The sequence below is a fragment of the Amaranthus tricolor genome, chromosome 6 (assembly GCF_026212465.1).
Source record: "Amaranthus tricolor cultivar Red isolate AtriRed21 chromosome 6, ASM2621246v1, whole genome shotgun sequence".
Taxonomy (NCBI): Eukaryota; Viridiplantae; Streptophyta; class Magnoliopsida; order Caryophyllales; family Amaranthaceae; genus Amaranthus; species Amaranthus tricolor.
The window spans coordinates 27,613,336-27,626,171 of record NC_080052.1 but is presented as its reverse complement, the minus strand read 5'-3'; the positions used below and the strand labels follow the sequence as shown (position 1 = coordinate 27,626,171).

At 32.7% G+C, this 12,836-nt stretch overlaps 2 protein-coding genes across 7 annotated transcripts; both read right to left on the bottom strand.

The window, feature by feature from the left end:
• Positions 1–3,374: 3,374 nt before the first annotated feature.
• LOC130815485 (acyl-CoA--sterol O-acyltransferase 1-like) lies at positions 3,375–5,708 on the bottom strand. Its single transcript, XM_057681970.1, has one exon. The coding sequence runs from the start codon at positions 5,265–5,267 to the stop codon at positions 4,014–4,016; it is 1,254 nt and encodes a 417-aa protein (XP_057537953.1). The 5' UTR covers positions 5,268–5,708; the 3' UTR covers positions 3,375–4,013.
• A 2,020-nt stretch (positions 5,709–7,728) lies between these two features.
• Positions 7,729–12,354, bottom strand: LOC130815484 (uncharacterized). 6 transcript variants are annotated; one of them, XR_009042618.1, is made up of 4 exons: positions 12,055–12,354; positions 11,298–11,400; positions 8,064–10,587; positions 7,729–7,978 (listed from the first exon to the last, which is right to left on the bottom strand). XR_009042618.1 is itself a non-coding variant. In XM_057681968.1 (2 exons), exon 2 carries the CDS (start codon positions 8,557–8,559, stop codon positions 8,110–8,112), a length of 450 nt encoding a protein of 149 aa, XP_057537951.1. In that variant the 5' UTR covers positions 8,560–10,587; positions 12,055–12,348; the 3' UTR covers positions 7,986–8,109. The 6 variants fall into 6 exon arrangements, 1 of the variants encoding a protein (XP_057537951.1); XR_009042619.1 differs by lacking the exon at positions 11,298–11,400 and having other exon boundaries at positions 8,064–8,968; positions 9,052–10,587; positions 12,055–12,353; XR_009042617.1 differs by lacking the exon at positions 11,298–11,400 and having other exon boundaries at positions 8,064–8,598; positions 9,052–10,587; positions 12,055–12,352.
• Between the last annotated feature and the right edge of the window lie 482 nt (positions 12,355–12,836).

Here is a 12,836-nt window from a genome sequence, read left to right as displayed (position 1 = left end):
CATTGGAATGGGGTAAAACATCTATTCCGATACCTAAAGGGAACTATAGACCTTGGATAATTTTTCCAGGAAATGATGCCATACTCACTGGATATGCTGATGCAGGATTTCTATCTGATCCACATATGGCCAAGTCACAAACTGGATATGTATTTACATATGCAGGAACGTAATATCTTGGAAATCAACAAAACAAACTCTAACGGCTACATCCTTAAATCATGCAGAACTTATAGCTTTATATGAAGCCAGCCGAGAGTGTGTATGGTTGAGATCCATGATCAGCCAACTCCAAAAAGATTGTGGCTTAAACGATACAACTAGGGCACCAACTACAATTTATGAAGATAATGATGCATATATCAACCAAGTCAGAGAAGGATACATCAGCGGAGACAGAACAAAACACTTGTCACCAAAATTATTCTTCGTACATGATCTGCAGAAAGATAAAAAGATAAAAGTCTAAGAAATTCAATCCTGTGAAAACCCCGCTGATTTATTCACAAAGTCACTCCCGTCAAAGCAATTTGAGTATTTGGTATGGAAGATTGGAATGTGCCGATTTCGAGACATATGTTAACTTCAGGGGGAGAAATATGCTCATTGTACTCTTTTTTCCTTTGATCAGGTTTTTTTTCCCACTGGATTTTTCCTGATAAAGGTTTTTAATGAGAAAGTTTAGAATTATGAATGTCATAATAGAATTTCCACATATATGTATTGCATTCAAGGGGGAGTGTTGTGATTGATGTAACAACTCATGAATGCATTGAGTTGTGTGTTACTATCCTTTGTAATAGTAACACGTTTGTTTCCTCTAATATCTTGCACTATATATATGTGCAAGTTCTTGTAATACTGATATAGATAATGAAATAGAAGATAAATCGATATAAATTTATCTCTTATACTACTTTTCTCCTTATATTCTCACTACCTTTTAATATAATAGAGATTGTGTGGTAAGTTAATTTATTGGATGAAAACTAACTTATTAGGCCAATGAGACGGTTGATTGGGTACTTGAGTCTACAATCTACATGTGAATTCGGGTCATCGGATTGATTTCGTGTTATGTATTTTGGGTCGGTTTTCAAAATCAGTTCTTGTGTCTATTGATTTTTACATAATTTTATATTCATTTTGAAATCGGGTCAAGTCGGATTCGTTTACATGGTCAGGTTAATATCAGGTCATCGAGTATATTTTTGAACGTATTAGGATGCTCTCCATTACTTTTCTCTATTACCCATTCTAGGATTTTGACTCTTATTTTAGAATAAAAAATAAAATGTCAAATTTCCCTCTATTAAAACTCCATCAAGCAATAATAACCATTAGATTGAGTAATAAATCCTTCATTACATTTTAAGTAATGGAGAGAATTCTAACTCATTTTAAACGCCTCTACTTGAGTCATATAAGATAATATAAATGTTTGATAAATTAACTTATTCAAATAGCTTATTGGCATCAACATGACAACAACCGTATCTCATCTTGCTCGGCACTCATTATACCAGAACAAATATCAAATTAGTTGGCTCACCAAATAACTTTGACACCATTGTCTCCAAAATTTCTCTCTTAGCCCATTTCCGTGGACTATTGTAATCATCTATTTCATTTACCATAAATACCTACTTCATTAATCTTAAATACCTATTACACATATTAGCACATTTTTCAGAAATTATAAATACCTATTTCATATACCATAATCACATACTTCACGTATTATAAACACGTGTAGCAATTAAAATTTAAAATTTTTAAAATTTATTAGGCCGCTTGCGAGAAATTCGTCTTTCAATGAAAAAATCTCACACAAAAATTGATGTAAAAATAAATAACACTACCTAAGGAAACTAACCACCTATGACTAATTATCCATTACCCCATAACTAATTAACCAATCATCTATTGACCTTTTTTTGAGGAACTTTAAGAGATCCGTTTGCTTAAAAAATTCTCCCCATGGAGTTATTCTCTTCATTTTGCACCGCACTTCTCATCACAGTCATGTTAATGCGCTCCTCGTCTCCTTCATATTGATGCACTTCTCATTTTATTATACATCCTTCAATTTAATTGCAACGTTCAATACTCTAATTTAATTTTTAATATCTTAATTATTTATAATGAAAAAATATAAAACTTGCAATAAGACGAATCAAATAAAATCTCACTTGAATATGTTTTAACCTATAGGCTATAGATAAAAAACTAATTAGAAATTAAGAGTGATGAATGAATAATGCTATTTTGTCTAATATTATAATTAATTTGAAAGGGAGGAACTACTTCTGCTAGAACAATTCTCATCATCTCAAGTAAGTTTATGTGGAGCTAATTCCAAACCATGTCTTATTTGATTTTGGATCAATATGAAATCGAACAATAGCTAGTTAATAATAAATCTATCTTTAGATTTAAGTTGGTAATTCTTTAGATTAACTCGAGTATACTAATTTTAAGTTGGTCATATAGATTTTAGATCGAATTTATATTAGGTCTTATGAGGTTCCGATTAGGTTCATATCGAATAATATTAATATTGAATCAAATTCATATTGGATAAGTCTAATAATTGGAATTCAAATCTCTTTTAGTAAGATTTAGTCCAGTATTTTACCAGATTAAGTCATGCTTGTGTCAATAAAAGTGTATGTCTAATTCATTATGATTTCAAATTAACTATTAAAGTGCAAGTCATTCTCAAATTGAATGCATGTCAAATTTTGATCGATAAATTAGAAAGCATCACAAATCAGAATAACATTAACCCTGAGAGCGATGTTTATTTAAGTATTTGATTTGGTCTACGGTCTAAATGATCTGGTCCGATTCTTTTTATTTTAGAATTACGATTTTTGGTCCGGTTTAGGTTTTTAAATTTTCAAACCAGACCGAACCGGAAAACTGTATTATGAAATTATGCTGTTTGGCCCATTAATGCCAGCCCATTCTTTTAAAGTTTCAACATTAGTGCCAGCCATTCTTTTAGATTTAAACTTAGAAATTAAACCTAATTTCCGTCTTCATTTTTCTACTTGCATTGCGGGTTGCCTGCGTCTCCCTTTCAAGTCTAATGTGTGTTCATTTTTCTACTTAGAAATTAAACATTAGAGCCAGCCATTCTATTAGATTGACTGCTGCACTGTTTGGTTGATTTTTGGGTTGAATTTTGGTCTATTGTTTGTGTAATGGTTTATTGTTCGGTTGAATTTTTTTGTGTTCTTGATTTGATTGAATTTTTTTGTTTACTTGATTTGGTTGAGTTTTTATGATTTGTAATTGTTTATGATAGTGTACTTGAATTAAAGACTTTCGTAGACTTAATTAAAGACTCAGAATATATATTAATATTTATATACATATAGATGAATACATTATCTTAGACTCTTAATTAAAAAATACATAAAAAAGAAAAAACCGTTGATCAGACCGTTCGATCTAGTCCGGACTAGTGTTTTGACTAGTCTGGTCTGATCTAAAAAATTTCTAGACCGGAATTTCTGATCTGATCTGATTTTTATGTCAAACCAAACCAGATCAGACCGTGTGCAACCCTAAGATTAGTATGGGCTAACGACACACATCTACTCATAAGACTACAAGAATGAGCTAGAAAAATACTTCATATACCATTAGTCCATTACTGAATAAAAATAACAAAGGCCAACTTCAATACAATAACTTTTATAATCTATCAATTTAGTATGGACTATGAAACAAAGAACCACAGCTTTATATATTTATTAATCACTTTAAATTCTAAGAGAATCTATAACTTAAAATACAAAAAAAAAAAAAAAAAAAAAAAAAAAAAAACTACCAAACAAAGAATTGATTTTGTACGGGGCAATGTAAAGCCTAAGTACCAAGCATCCCCTAAACTAATTGCTCACGAGGAAATAATGCTATTGCTAGGGAAGAGATGACCGAGGGGTGGTGCATATTGCGCCTTATTCCCAAACAAATACTTCTCAATACAATGTGCCATCAATTCACTCCAAGACACGTTTAATAAAACCGCCAATTACCGCATATTCTCCAAGACCTCTGGTTTCCAATCCAGCATTCAACAATGGCGGCAAAAACAACCAAAACCCAGTTCCCACCACAAATAACACCGTTAAAGGACCAGACAACCACCTTGGTGGAACCCACCATTTTCTCTCTCTTCCATATTTCTTGACTGCGATCTCAACACACAGGCAAAATCCATGGAGCAAAAAGAACCACGTCACTTCAAAAGTAGGTTCCTCACGTCCTAAATAGTAGAAGATTAATTCATGCATTAGTGCTGATACAACGAATGTTGCCATTACTGCTGGAAGCAACGCCGTTTTACGGCCTATGATTTTGGTGAAATATTCCTGTGTGGGTAGGTATACTGTAGGTCTAAGAATACCGGTTACCATTAGATTCCATCTTTTACCCCAGAAATCTTGTATGGAAGTTGATAAAAGGGGTTCATTAAATTGAGGTTCTAATTCTAAACCTAGAAAAAAGTTTGCTGATTTTGCAACAATTGCTAAGACTATTTCAAGGCTAAAATAGATGTGGAGAAAATATAATGACCATAAAATTTTGGGGTGTAAATCATCACTATAATCATATATTTTGATCATTAGAGCTAAAAGTACTGTTTTTATTACGTAATTCCAAGGTAATTTTTGTGAACTTTGAAGTATTTGAGGATTTGGGTATGATTTATTTTGAAACTTATGATCTGGGTCATGACTATTTTTCAAAATTTTGGAGTTTTTGGTAGATGGGTATGAATTATTCAATGATTTATGAACTGGGTCATGATTATTTTCCAAAATGTGAGAATTTTTGGTTGATGCATAGGAATTATTTAATGATTTATGATCTGGGTTGTCCTTGTTTTCTTCTTTTGGTGAGTTTTTAGAAGATGGGGGGTGCTGAATTTTGATGGGTAAGCAAGAAACTACAAGAAATAGAGGGAATGAAATGGGGGAATCTAAACAAAGAGGAGGTTTACCAAATGCAAAAAGCAATAGCTTGAAATTTGCTAGCCAAGAAATGAAGAATGAAGTAAAGCCACAAAAATGAATCGAAGTGAGATTTAGTGGCAAATTAAGAAAAAGAATGATTACTGGAAGTATTGCCACTAATCTTGTAAAACCCTTGGGTATAATCTTGCCTATAATATAACAATAACTTAGTGACACAAAAATTAATAACCATACTTTACCTAGGTTTTTAAGCTCATCTTGTGCTAATTCTAACATTGTCTTGATCCCTTGATCTCTTGCGTATAGCTTATCAATATCGACTCGATTAATAGGTTTGTTGATGCTAGCTATGGGTATGATGTCGGAAATAGACTAATTTTCTATCACCTTTCAATTGAATTAGCAAAGGAACAATTCGATTTTATGATTAATACTTGCATTGGTGATGTTCTTCTACTTTTCTATGGAGAAATACGTTGACATTTACAAATATTTAATTTGAAATTTTGAATTCTAGAACTTAGAACAAAGACCAAAATTAAAAGGGATGCAAACTTAGAAAATGCTAGGAAATAACATCAAGCAACATTTTTATCTAATAGATCAGCGATTAGCTATCAGCTATTAAATTTGATTTTGGGTGTATTTTCTCTTTAAGGATTGAACAAGCATAATATAGATGAACAATTTTGTGGTAGTTATGTTTTCTTGCACCTTATAAGGATATTTGTTCCCTCAAAAAGATGAAGAGCCAAGCTACGAATTAGTTTAGGCCATATATTAAATGTGACGTGTGATATTATGATGTTAGATATAGAAATTCGCATATTTGTTTTTCTAGGATGTGACAATAATTGAAATTCTTGAATTAATTTACTGTTTATAATGGCTAATAAATAATATAGTCAACCTTAATGGAAAAGGATGGTACTTTTATTAGGATTTGGTTATCAATTCAAATTGTAATATATTTTTTACTGAAAATATTGACTTATTTATTAGCCTTCGGTTTTGAAGTATGGTATAAAATTAGTTGTCAAATGTAAAATTGATTAAAAAATCTAAATATAAAAGTTACTCATAATTTTGATCTTATGGGCTTCAAAATGAATTTTAAATATGTAAATAACAATGTGAACGCAAAACCTAATTTTAAACTAATTCGAAACACATGACTCGAAATTAAATCGATGATCCAAATGAACACAACTGATTTACCAAATGTTTTTTAAGCTATTTGTTCAAATAGAACGCCAAAAGTCAAAAATCTAAAGGTATTTAAAAACACAAATTCTTGTGAGAGACGATCTCTTTGAGAAACCATCTCTAATTTGGTCAGCCCATTATTATCTTTAAGTTTAATTAAGTTTTAACGGGTTGGACTTGAAAGACGTCTTTCAGAGAGACGATCTCTTAGGAGACCGACTGATTTGAAAAATACACCCATATTAAGACTATTTATCTTGTGTTGTAGTTGGTACTTGGTAGGTATGGTTTAAGTGTTGTGCTTGTCTCAAGGTGGGGAAAAAATAGGTCATATTTTTGGGGTGAAATGAAGTTTTAAGTAAATTGCTAATCGAATGAGAACCACTTGTTTATTACTTGTGAATTGAGATTAAAGTAATCAAAACTTAAATTGTTCAATACGCAATGTCAAATTGACTCAAGTTGAATTACTTAATTTTTCGAAATTTTCTAAATTTTTGATTTTTTTACATGGTGCACATACGTTTTTTAAACCGCATAGTAACCCTAAGCTTCTAGCTTTTCAGCTTAGTATGCAAATAGTTAAGATTCTTGTTAAATTATACGCTATTTTTATCCATCATAACGACCTTTTTTCATAAGAGCAAACATGCTGATTACGCTTAAAGCGCAATTTTTTAAAAATTTGATCGAAATAAGTACTTAGTTTAACAAAAAACTTAATATTTTGTTATAATTAAAAGCTCAGGGGTCGCCATGTGGATTAAAAAAAACGTGTCTACCACATAGAAAAGTCAAAAACTTATGCTTACCATGTAAAATTTCCTCTTATTTTTTTATCAACTTGATTTTTTTTTTAATACCACCAAGAGTTTTTCGGATAAATAATTTAATATTCTTTTGAGTTTCGTATATCCCAATATCTAATTTTTATACAAACTCGGTCAATTTAGTATTCTCAAAGTATTTTTTGGTTGGTTTTGACAAGTTCACGGTAAGAACATTTCAATTGAACTGATCTAATGTATACTTACAGTTTTAAAAAAATCACTAATGATCTTAAAGTGATTAATTATAATCTTGAAGTGACTAATTATAACATCATCATTATCATCATCATCATACCTAATATCCCGCCCGAAAGCAGAGTCTGGGTGAGGAAAGATGACGGACAATCCATACCCGTACTTTATTCACAGGGAAGATTAGAGGAAAGCGGTCGATTTTACAAAGTAACTAATTATAACCTTATCACAAACTTTTGTATATGACGGTCTCGCTATGAGACACGCCACATAAGCCATCCTTCTATAGTTCAATTACATTACCCAAGAGCATGAAGTTCCAATCAAATCCCACGAATAAGGATGGTCATGGGGCGGGTCTGGCCAGACCCGGACCGGGACCCTATTTTTTTTTTGGGATCCAGACCCGGATCCGGACCCTAAGGGTCCAAAATTTTCAGATCCGGACCCGGACCCTACGGGTCTGACAGGGTCTAGGGTCCTTAATGGGTCTTATACAAAGCATCTTTGATTTGTCAAAATTGAACCTTTTTCGAGTTTTTTTGTATTTTTATAAGCAACTTATTATCGTATTACAAATAATTGTTCGAGTCCATGAAATTCAAATACAAAATAAATACTAAAACGTAAAAACACTTGTCTAAATACATGATTAAAAATCAAATATGAAAGACTAAATGAGAAACATAGTGTATATTTCATAACATTAAAAATTACAATAAATTTTGATCAATCTTCTTCAACTTCATCAAGATCCTAAAGGAAATATCAAACAAGTATAAGTTAGTTTTTCAATAAAGAAAAAGTAAATAAAAACAAATCCATTAAAGTTAAAGCGTACTAGTTGAATCGCATATATTTGTTGTTCTTCATCAACATCCGAATCATCAATTACTGTGGAGCAAGCATAAGCATCTTTCGAACTCTTTAAGGTTGCTTTTACCACTATATTCCAAAGAACTTGACCCATCACATTCCTTCTTAACTCTTAAAGTTGTTTGACCACGTGCAAGATTCAAATGTCTTCCTGAACAAACTTTCTTTGCGTGTTTCAAGAGATGAGAAGTTCCACTACTACCACCAGTTACTAGACTAACACCACAATGCTTACAAACAGCTCTAGTCACACCATTTACTTCCTCTCTTACAAAATAATTCCATGCCTCAGAGGTTGTTTTCCTTCCCTTATCTTTTGTGCAAGAACTTGGAATACCATCAACATTATCATTAATGAACCCTTCTTCATCCACATTCAATGTATTTTTTGACTCCATACCAAAATCATTTTGTGGTTGTGCCACTGATTTGGACGTACATTGTGATTGATTTTCATCCATTATCTATACGAACACGACTATAAATCTAAATTTAAACACCTATTCAATCAATATATTTCATATCAAAACCATAACAATAAATCTAAATTCGTTTTCAAATCATAACAATAGATTTAAGAGGGGCTGAGGGCATACAGTCATACAGTGATACAGATGATACAGTGATACAGACACACAGCATACAGATGATACAGTGAGGGGCTGAGGGCATACATTCCAAAACAGAAAGCTAAAACTTACATATAAATCAAAAAAATTAACAATCATAAGTATTCAAAAACTTACAGTATAACGAAATCCCTAATAATGAAAGAGAAGTCAGTTTCAAAAGACCCAAAATTTCAGATATTACAATTTACAAGTCAGTTTCTTGAGATCCCACAACATATATATTACATGTCAGATGATTCTAGAACAAAAAATGGAGAAAATTAATACACAATACAAAGAAAAATTAAAGAAAAATTAAACAAAATCAAAGAAATGGAATACCTGGAGTTTTCGAGGTGATGGCTATGGCGATGGCGATGGTGATGTCGCAGAGGTGGAGCCGCGGAGGACTAGAGCCAGAGAAACTAGAAAGATGTCGAGAAGTCGAGAAGGCGGAGGATTAGGGATTTAGAGGAGAAGTCGAGAAGGCACAGCCGCACAGGATTAGAGGAGAACTGGACAGGAGAAGTCGAGATTGGAGAAGAGAAAAAAATTAGGGTTTTCGAGGATTTTTGATATTTGAGAATGAGAATGGCCCACTGCTCCCAGTTCCACGCCCATCCAGTGAAAAATATAAAATTTAAATTTTAAAAGTTTAGGGTCCGGGTCTGGGTCTTCATCTTAGTACCCGGACCCGGACCCGTCAAAAAAAATTTGGATCCAGACCGGACCCGGATCCAACGGGTCTCAAAAATTAAGACCCAGACCCTTATAAAAGGGGCGGGTCCTACAGGGGACCCATGACCATCCCTACCCACGAACTACAAGTTGTTGCACCATGGGCAAGATAAAGAGAGCCATAAAAGTCTGCTCATTTAGTTGGCCAAATAATATAAAAAGAAAACCATAATCCCCAATACAAGCCAGAGTGCCAAGCATAATTAGGCTTTCTGTAACTATGGCAGGTTTTTTAGTACCAGAAACACTGTCAAAAACTATTGCAAAATCATGTCATTACCTTGATTATGGGAGGTTTCAGTTAAGACAACGTGACAAGTTTACAGCTAATTTCATAACAGACGGGAGCAAAATATTGAAGCACCTCAGACCGAGTTGCAAAACACTGTCGATTCACCATAGTGTAAAAACGCAGTAACTGTCGTGATTACGGTAACAGAGCGGTGATGCGATAACGGGATTGATGCGGTTATCCCAATGCCTATATATCGGTCGAAATATAAGATATCCCTTGTTCCGGCCTAAAACGCGGTTTTTTTACACCTTTACAACGCGGGGAATATTTGTTTATTTATTTTGAAAACCTTTACATTGCGACAAATGCGATGCGATGCAGCCTTATTTTTACACTATGTCTCAGACTACGTATACTATAACATGGTATGATTTACAGTGTGAGCACAGATCGACCAGACTGGTTTTCACTCTCGGGCCTCAACCACCTCGTAATGTAAAGTATACAGCGCATAGGCTAGATGATTGACTAGAATAGAAATGTTAAAGTAGTACTTACGACACTAGTAACTCAAGTTACTGGAAAATCTGATAGATTTCAGTGTTGCTGGTGCAGCTCGTACACCTGCTCTGAAAGAGCAACCATCTGAGGGAGTGTTTCTGAACAAGCAAATCCTGCACATCACCTGAAAGTTTCACAGATGCAAGAAGAGCAGATTATTAGGCGAAAGAAACTTAACTTATAAAAAACTACAATCAAACAAAGTTGGAGGCACCAAATTAAAATTTACGAATTATCATTGTTCCTGACTTCCTTTGAATGAACACTTTGTATGATCCTTCACTGGCCTTCATGAACGATATCTGCAATTAAGTCATATTTTGACCGCCATTTCACATTGGGTTCTGGTGTAGGGAGAAAAATATATTCAGCTCAAGGTTTTTAACGGGAAAATTAACTGGCAAGAAACATTTACAGGACAGATTCAGCATATTGAATTATAAATTTGAAAAAAAGAAACTAGTCTAAGCGCGGAACGACACTGTCATAGTGAACACATGACCTACAGATGCCAAAAAAGCTCGAACTACGAGTAATTGACTCAATAGTGTGTTAGAAGCTCACTTCAACTAAATTATGTTTCGGAACTAAATCATAGTTATTGGAAGAATCAGGGAGAAAACTACAGCATACAACTTTTCACAAGGCACACACTTTGAGATTTTACTAATGAGGCACAAATGGAACATCCCTTAAATATTTAAACGGATTAAGAAAATGAAAAGAAAAGCATTAAATTGTTATGCCACACACACACACGAAAAAAAAAAAAGATTTCAAGACTCCCAGTAAAAGAGCTAAAGGCACAATCAGGTACCCATGATTTACACAGACAGACAATGGTCGTGAAGAGATTGAGGGTGTTTGATATGAAGCATGGAGGTTTCATAAAAGTAGGTAGAGGCAAAGGTGTTCAAAATAGACCAGATGACTTGACATTTATCCGACCATGTAACCAAATCCAATTTAATCCGACTTCAAAAATGGATTTATAATTATGTAAAAAGCAACATGGACACGAGACCCAACTTTAAACCAACCTTAAACACCTTACCCGATGACTTGAATGAACGCCTCTAGGTAGAGCTAGGTTTATGCAGTTTGGCTTTCCTAACCTCCAATGATGCCAATGCTAGTCTCACAGAACAACCGAAAACCTGTAAACCTTTATCGTCATGATAAAAGTTGAGTGTATCTAATATAGTGCAAAAATACAGTTTCGCTCAGCGGCTTATATTTTCAATCACCCTTATGCTCAAGAAACATTCACGATATAGTGATGTCCATCAATGGTTAAATTACGCCTGAATAAAACTTTTGGATAAATCACATATTAAATAAATACTAAACTCATTCTAACCTGCCTAGGTTGGAATCTGGATCTACTAAAAGAAACTAAAGTAACCAATGCGTGCAACTATAGGAAGTTAGGAACTATACTGTCCATGAGGTATGAATTTTGTTTTTGTACTCAAACTACGTTTTAAAAGCACTCCGAATTCGAAAACTCAATGCAACTATAGAAATTTGTTAAATTTCTGACCAAATACAGCTTTCTGGTTGATCGTCTCTCTCCCTCTTACTACCCATATCTCAAATAACTTATTATTTGGATAATCTAAAGAAATAATGGATGAAATCCATCGATAGATAATCAGACATTGGGATTCAACAAATATAGGAGTAATAAAAACAAATAATCCAGGATATACTTAGGATATAGAAACCAAATGAACAGAAAAGCACCTAAAATAGCTCTAAATTATACCAAAAACTGATTATTTTCAACAAGAATTTGAAAAAGAACTGACCTTTGAGATTGAAGATACTATTGAACAATTTTCAAAGGGCAGAAGGGTTAGCCAGTACGTGAATTTCCCCCGGCCCTAGGTGTGAGGTTTCGGAATTGCAAATCGGTTTCTGAGTCGTAACTTTTCTCAAATCAATCCCAAAAAACCAAAATTACTTTGTTATTCGAATAATAAGCGAAAAAATCAATAATGTCCTAACTGATCATATTTTTCATTATTAGGGTTTAATTCATTTTCATTCTCACAGTATGTAAGAATTAAGATTAATGTTAATTAGATGGTATTTTTAAGGAAAGACCACTAAAATTTTGAGTTTTTGACCCGTTTGGAGCACTAAAGCTTTAAATAAATGGTCTCATAATAAGATGATGATAGTTCCTATGAGCGTAATATGATAATAATGATGATAATAAGATGATCACATATTAAAATTGTTTTATGTAAAATTATGTGTTTTTGTTAAAAAAGTTGAACTTGGATTTTAGTTTTTTAGAAAAAATTACCTAGAATAATTCAATATTTTCATAATTTTTCTACAATAAATCCTCCTATTTATTAATCATGAATATTTTAAATAAAATGTCTAATATAATATTTAAATTAAATTAAAATAAAATGTCAAATATAATATATAAATAATTTTTTCTAATATTTTTTATTATTTGAATTTTTTATGTAAATTTTAAAATATTTTCTTTAGTTTTACATGAATTTTCGATTTATTTTTTTCGTAAATTACTCTTTATAGTAGGTTATCCGGTTACCCGAGTTTACTCTAAGAA

Excerpts from the sequence above, each read along its gene's own strand:
- LOC130815485 (XM_057681970.1), bottom strand. The coding sequence starts at position 5,267 with ATGTTAGAATTAGCACAAGATGAGCTTAAAAACCTAGGTAAAGTATGG.
- LOC130815484 (XM_057681968.1), bottom strand. The coding sequence starts at position 8,559 with ATGGATGAAAATCAATCACAATGTACGTCCAAATCAGTGGCACAACCA.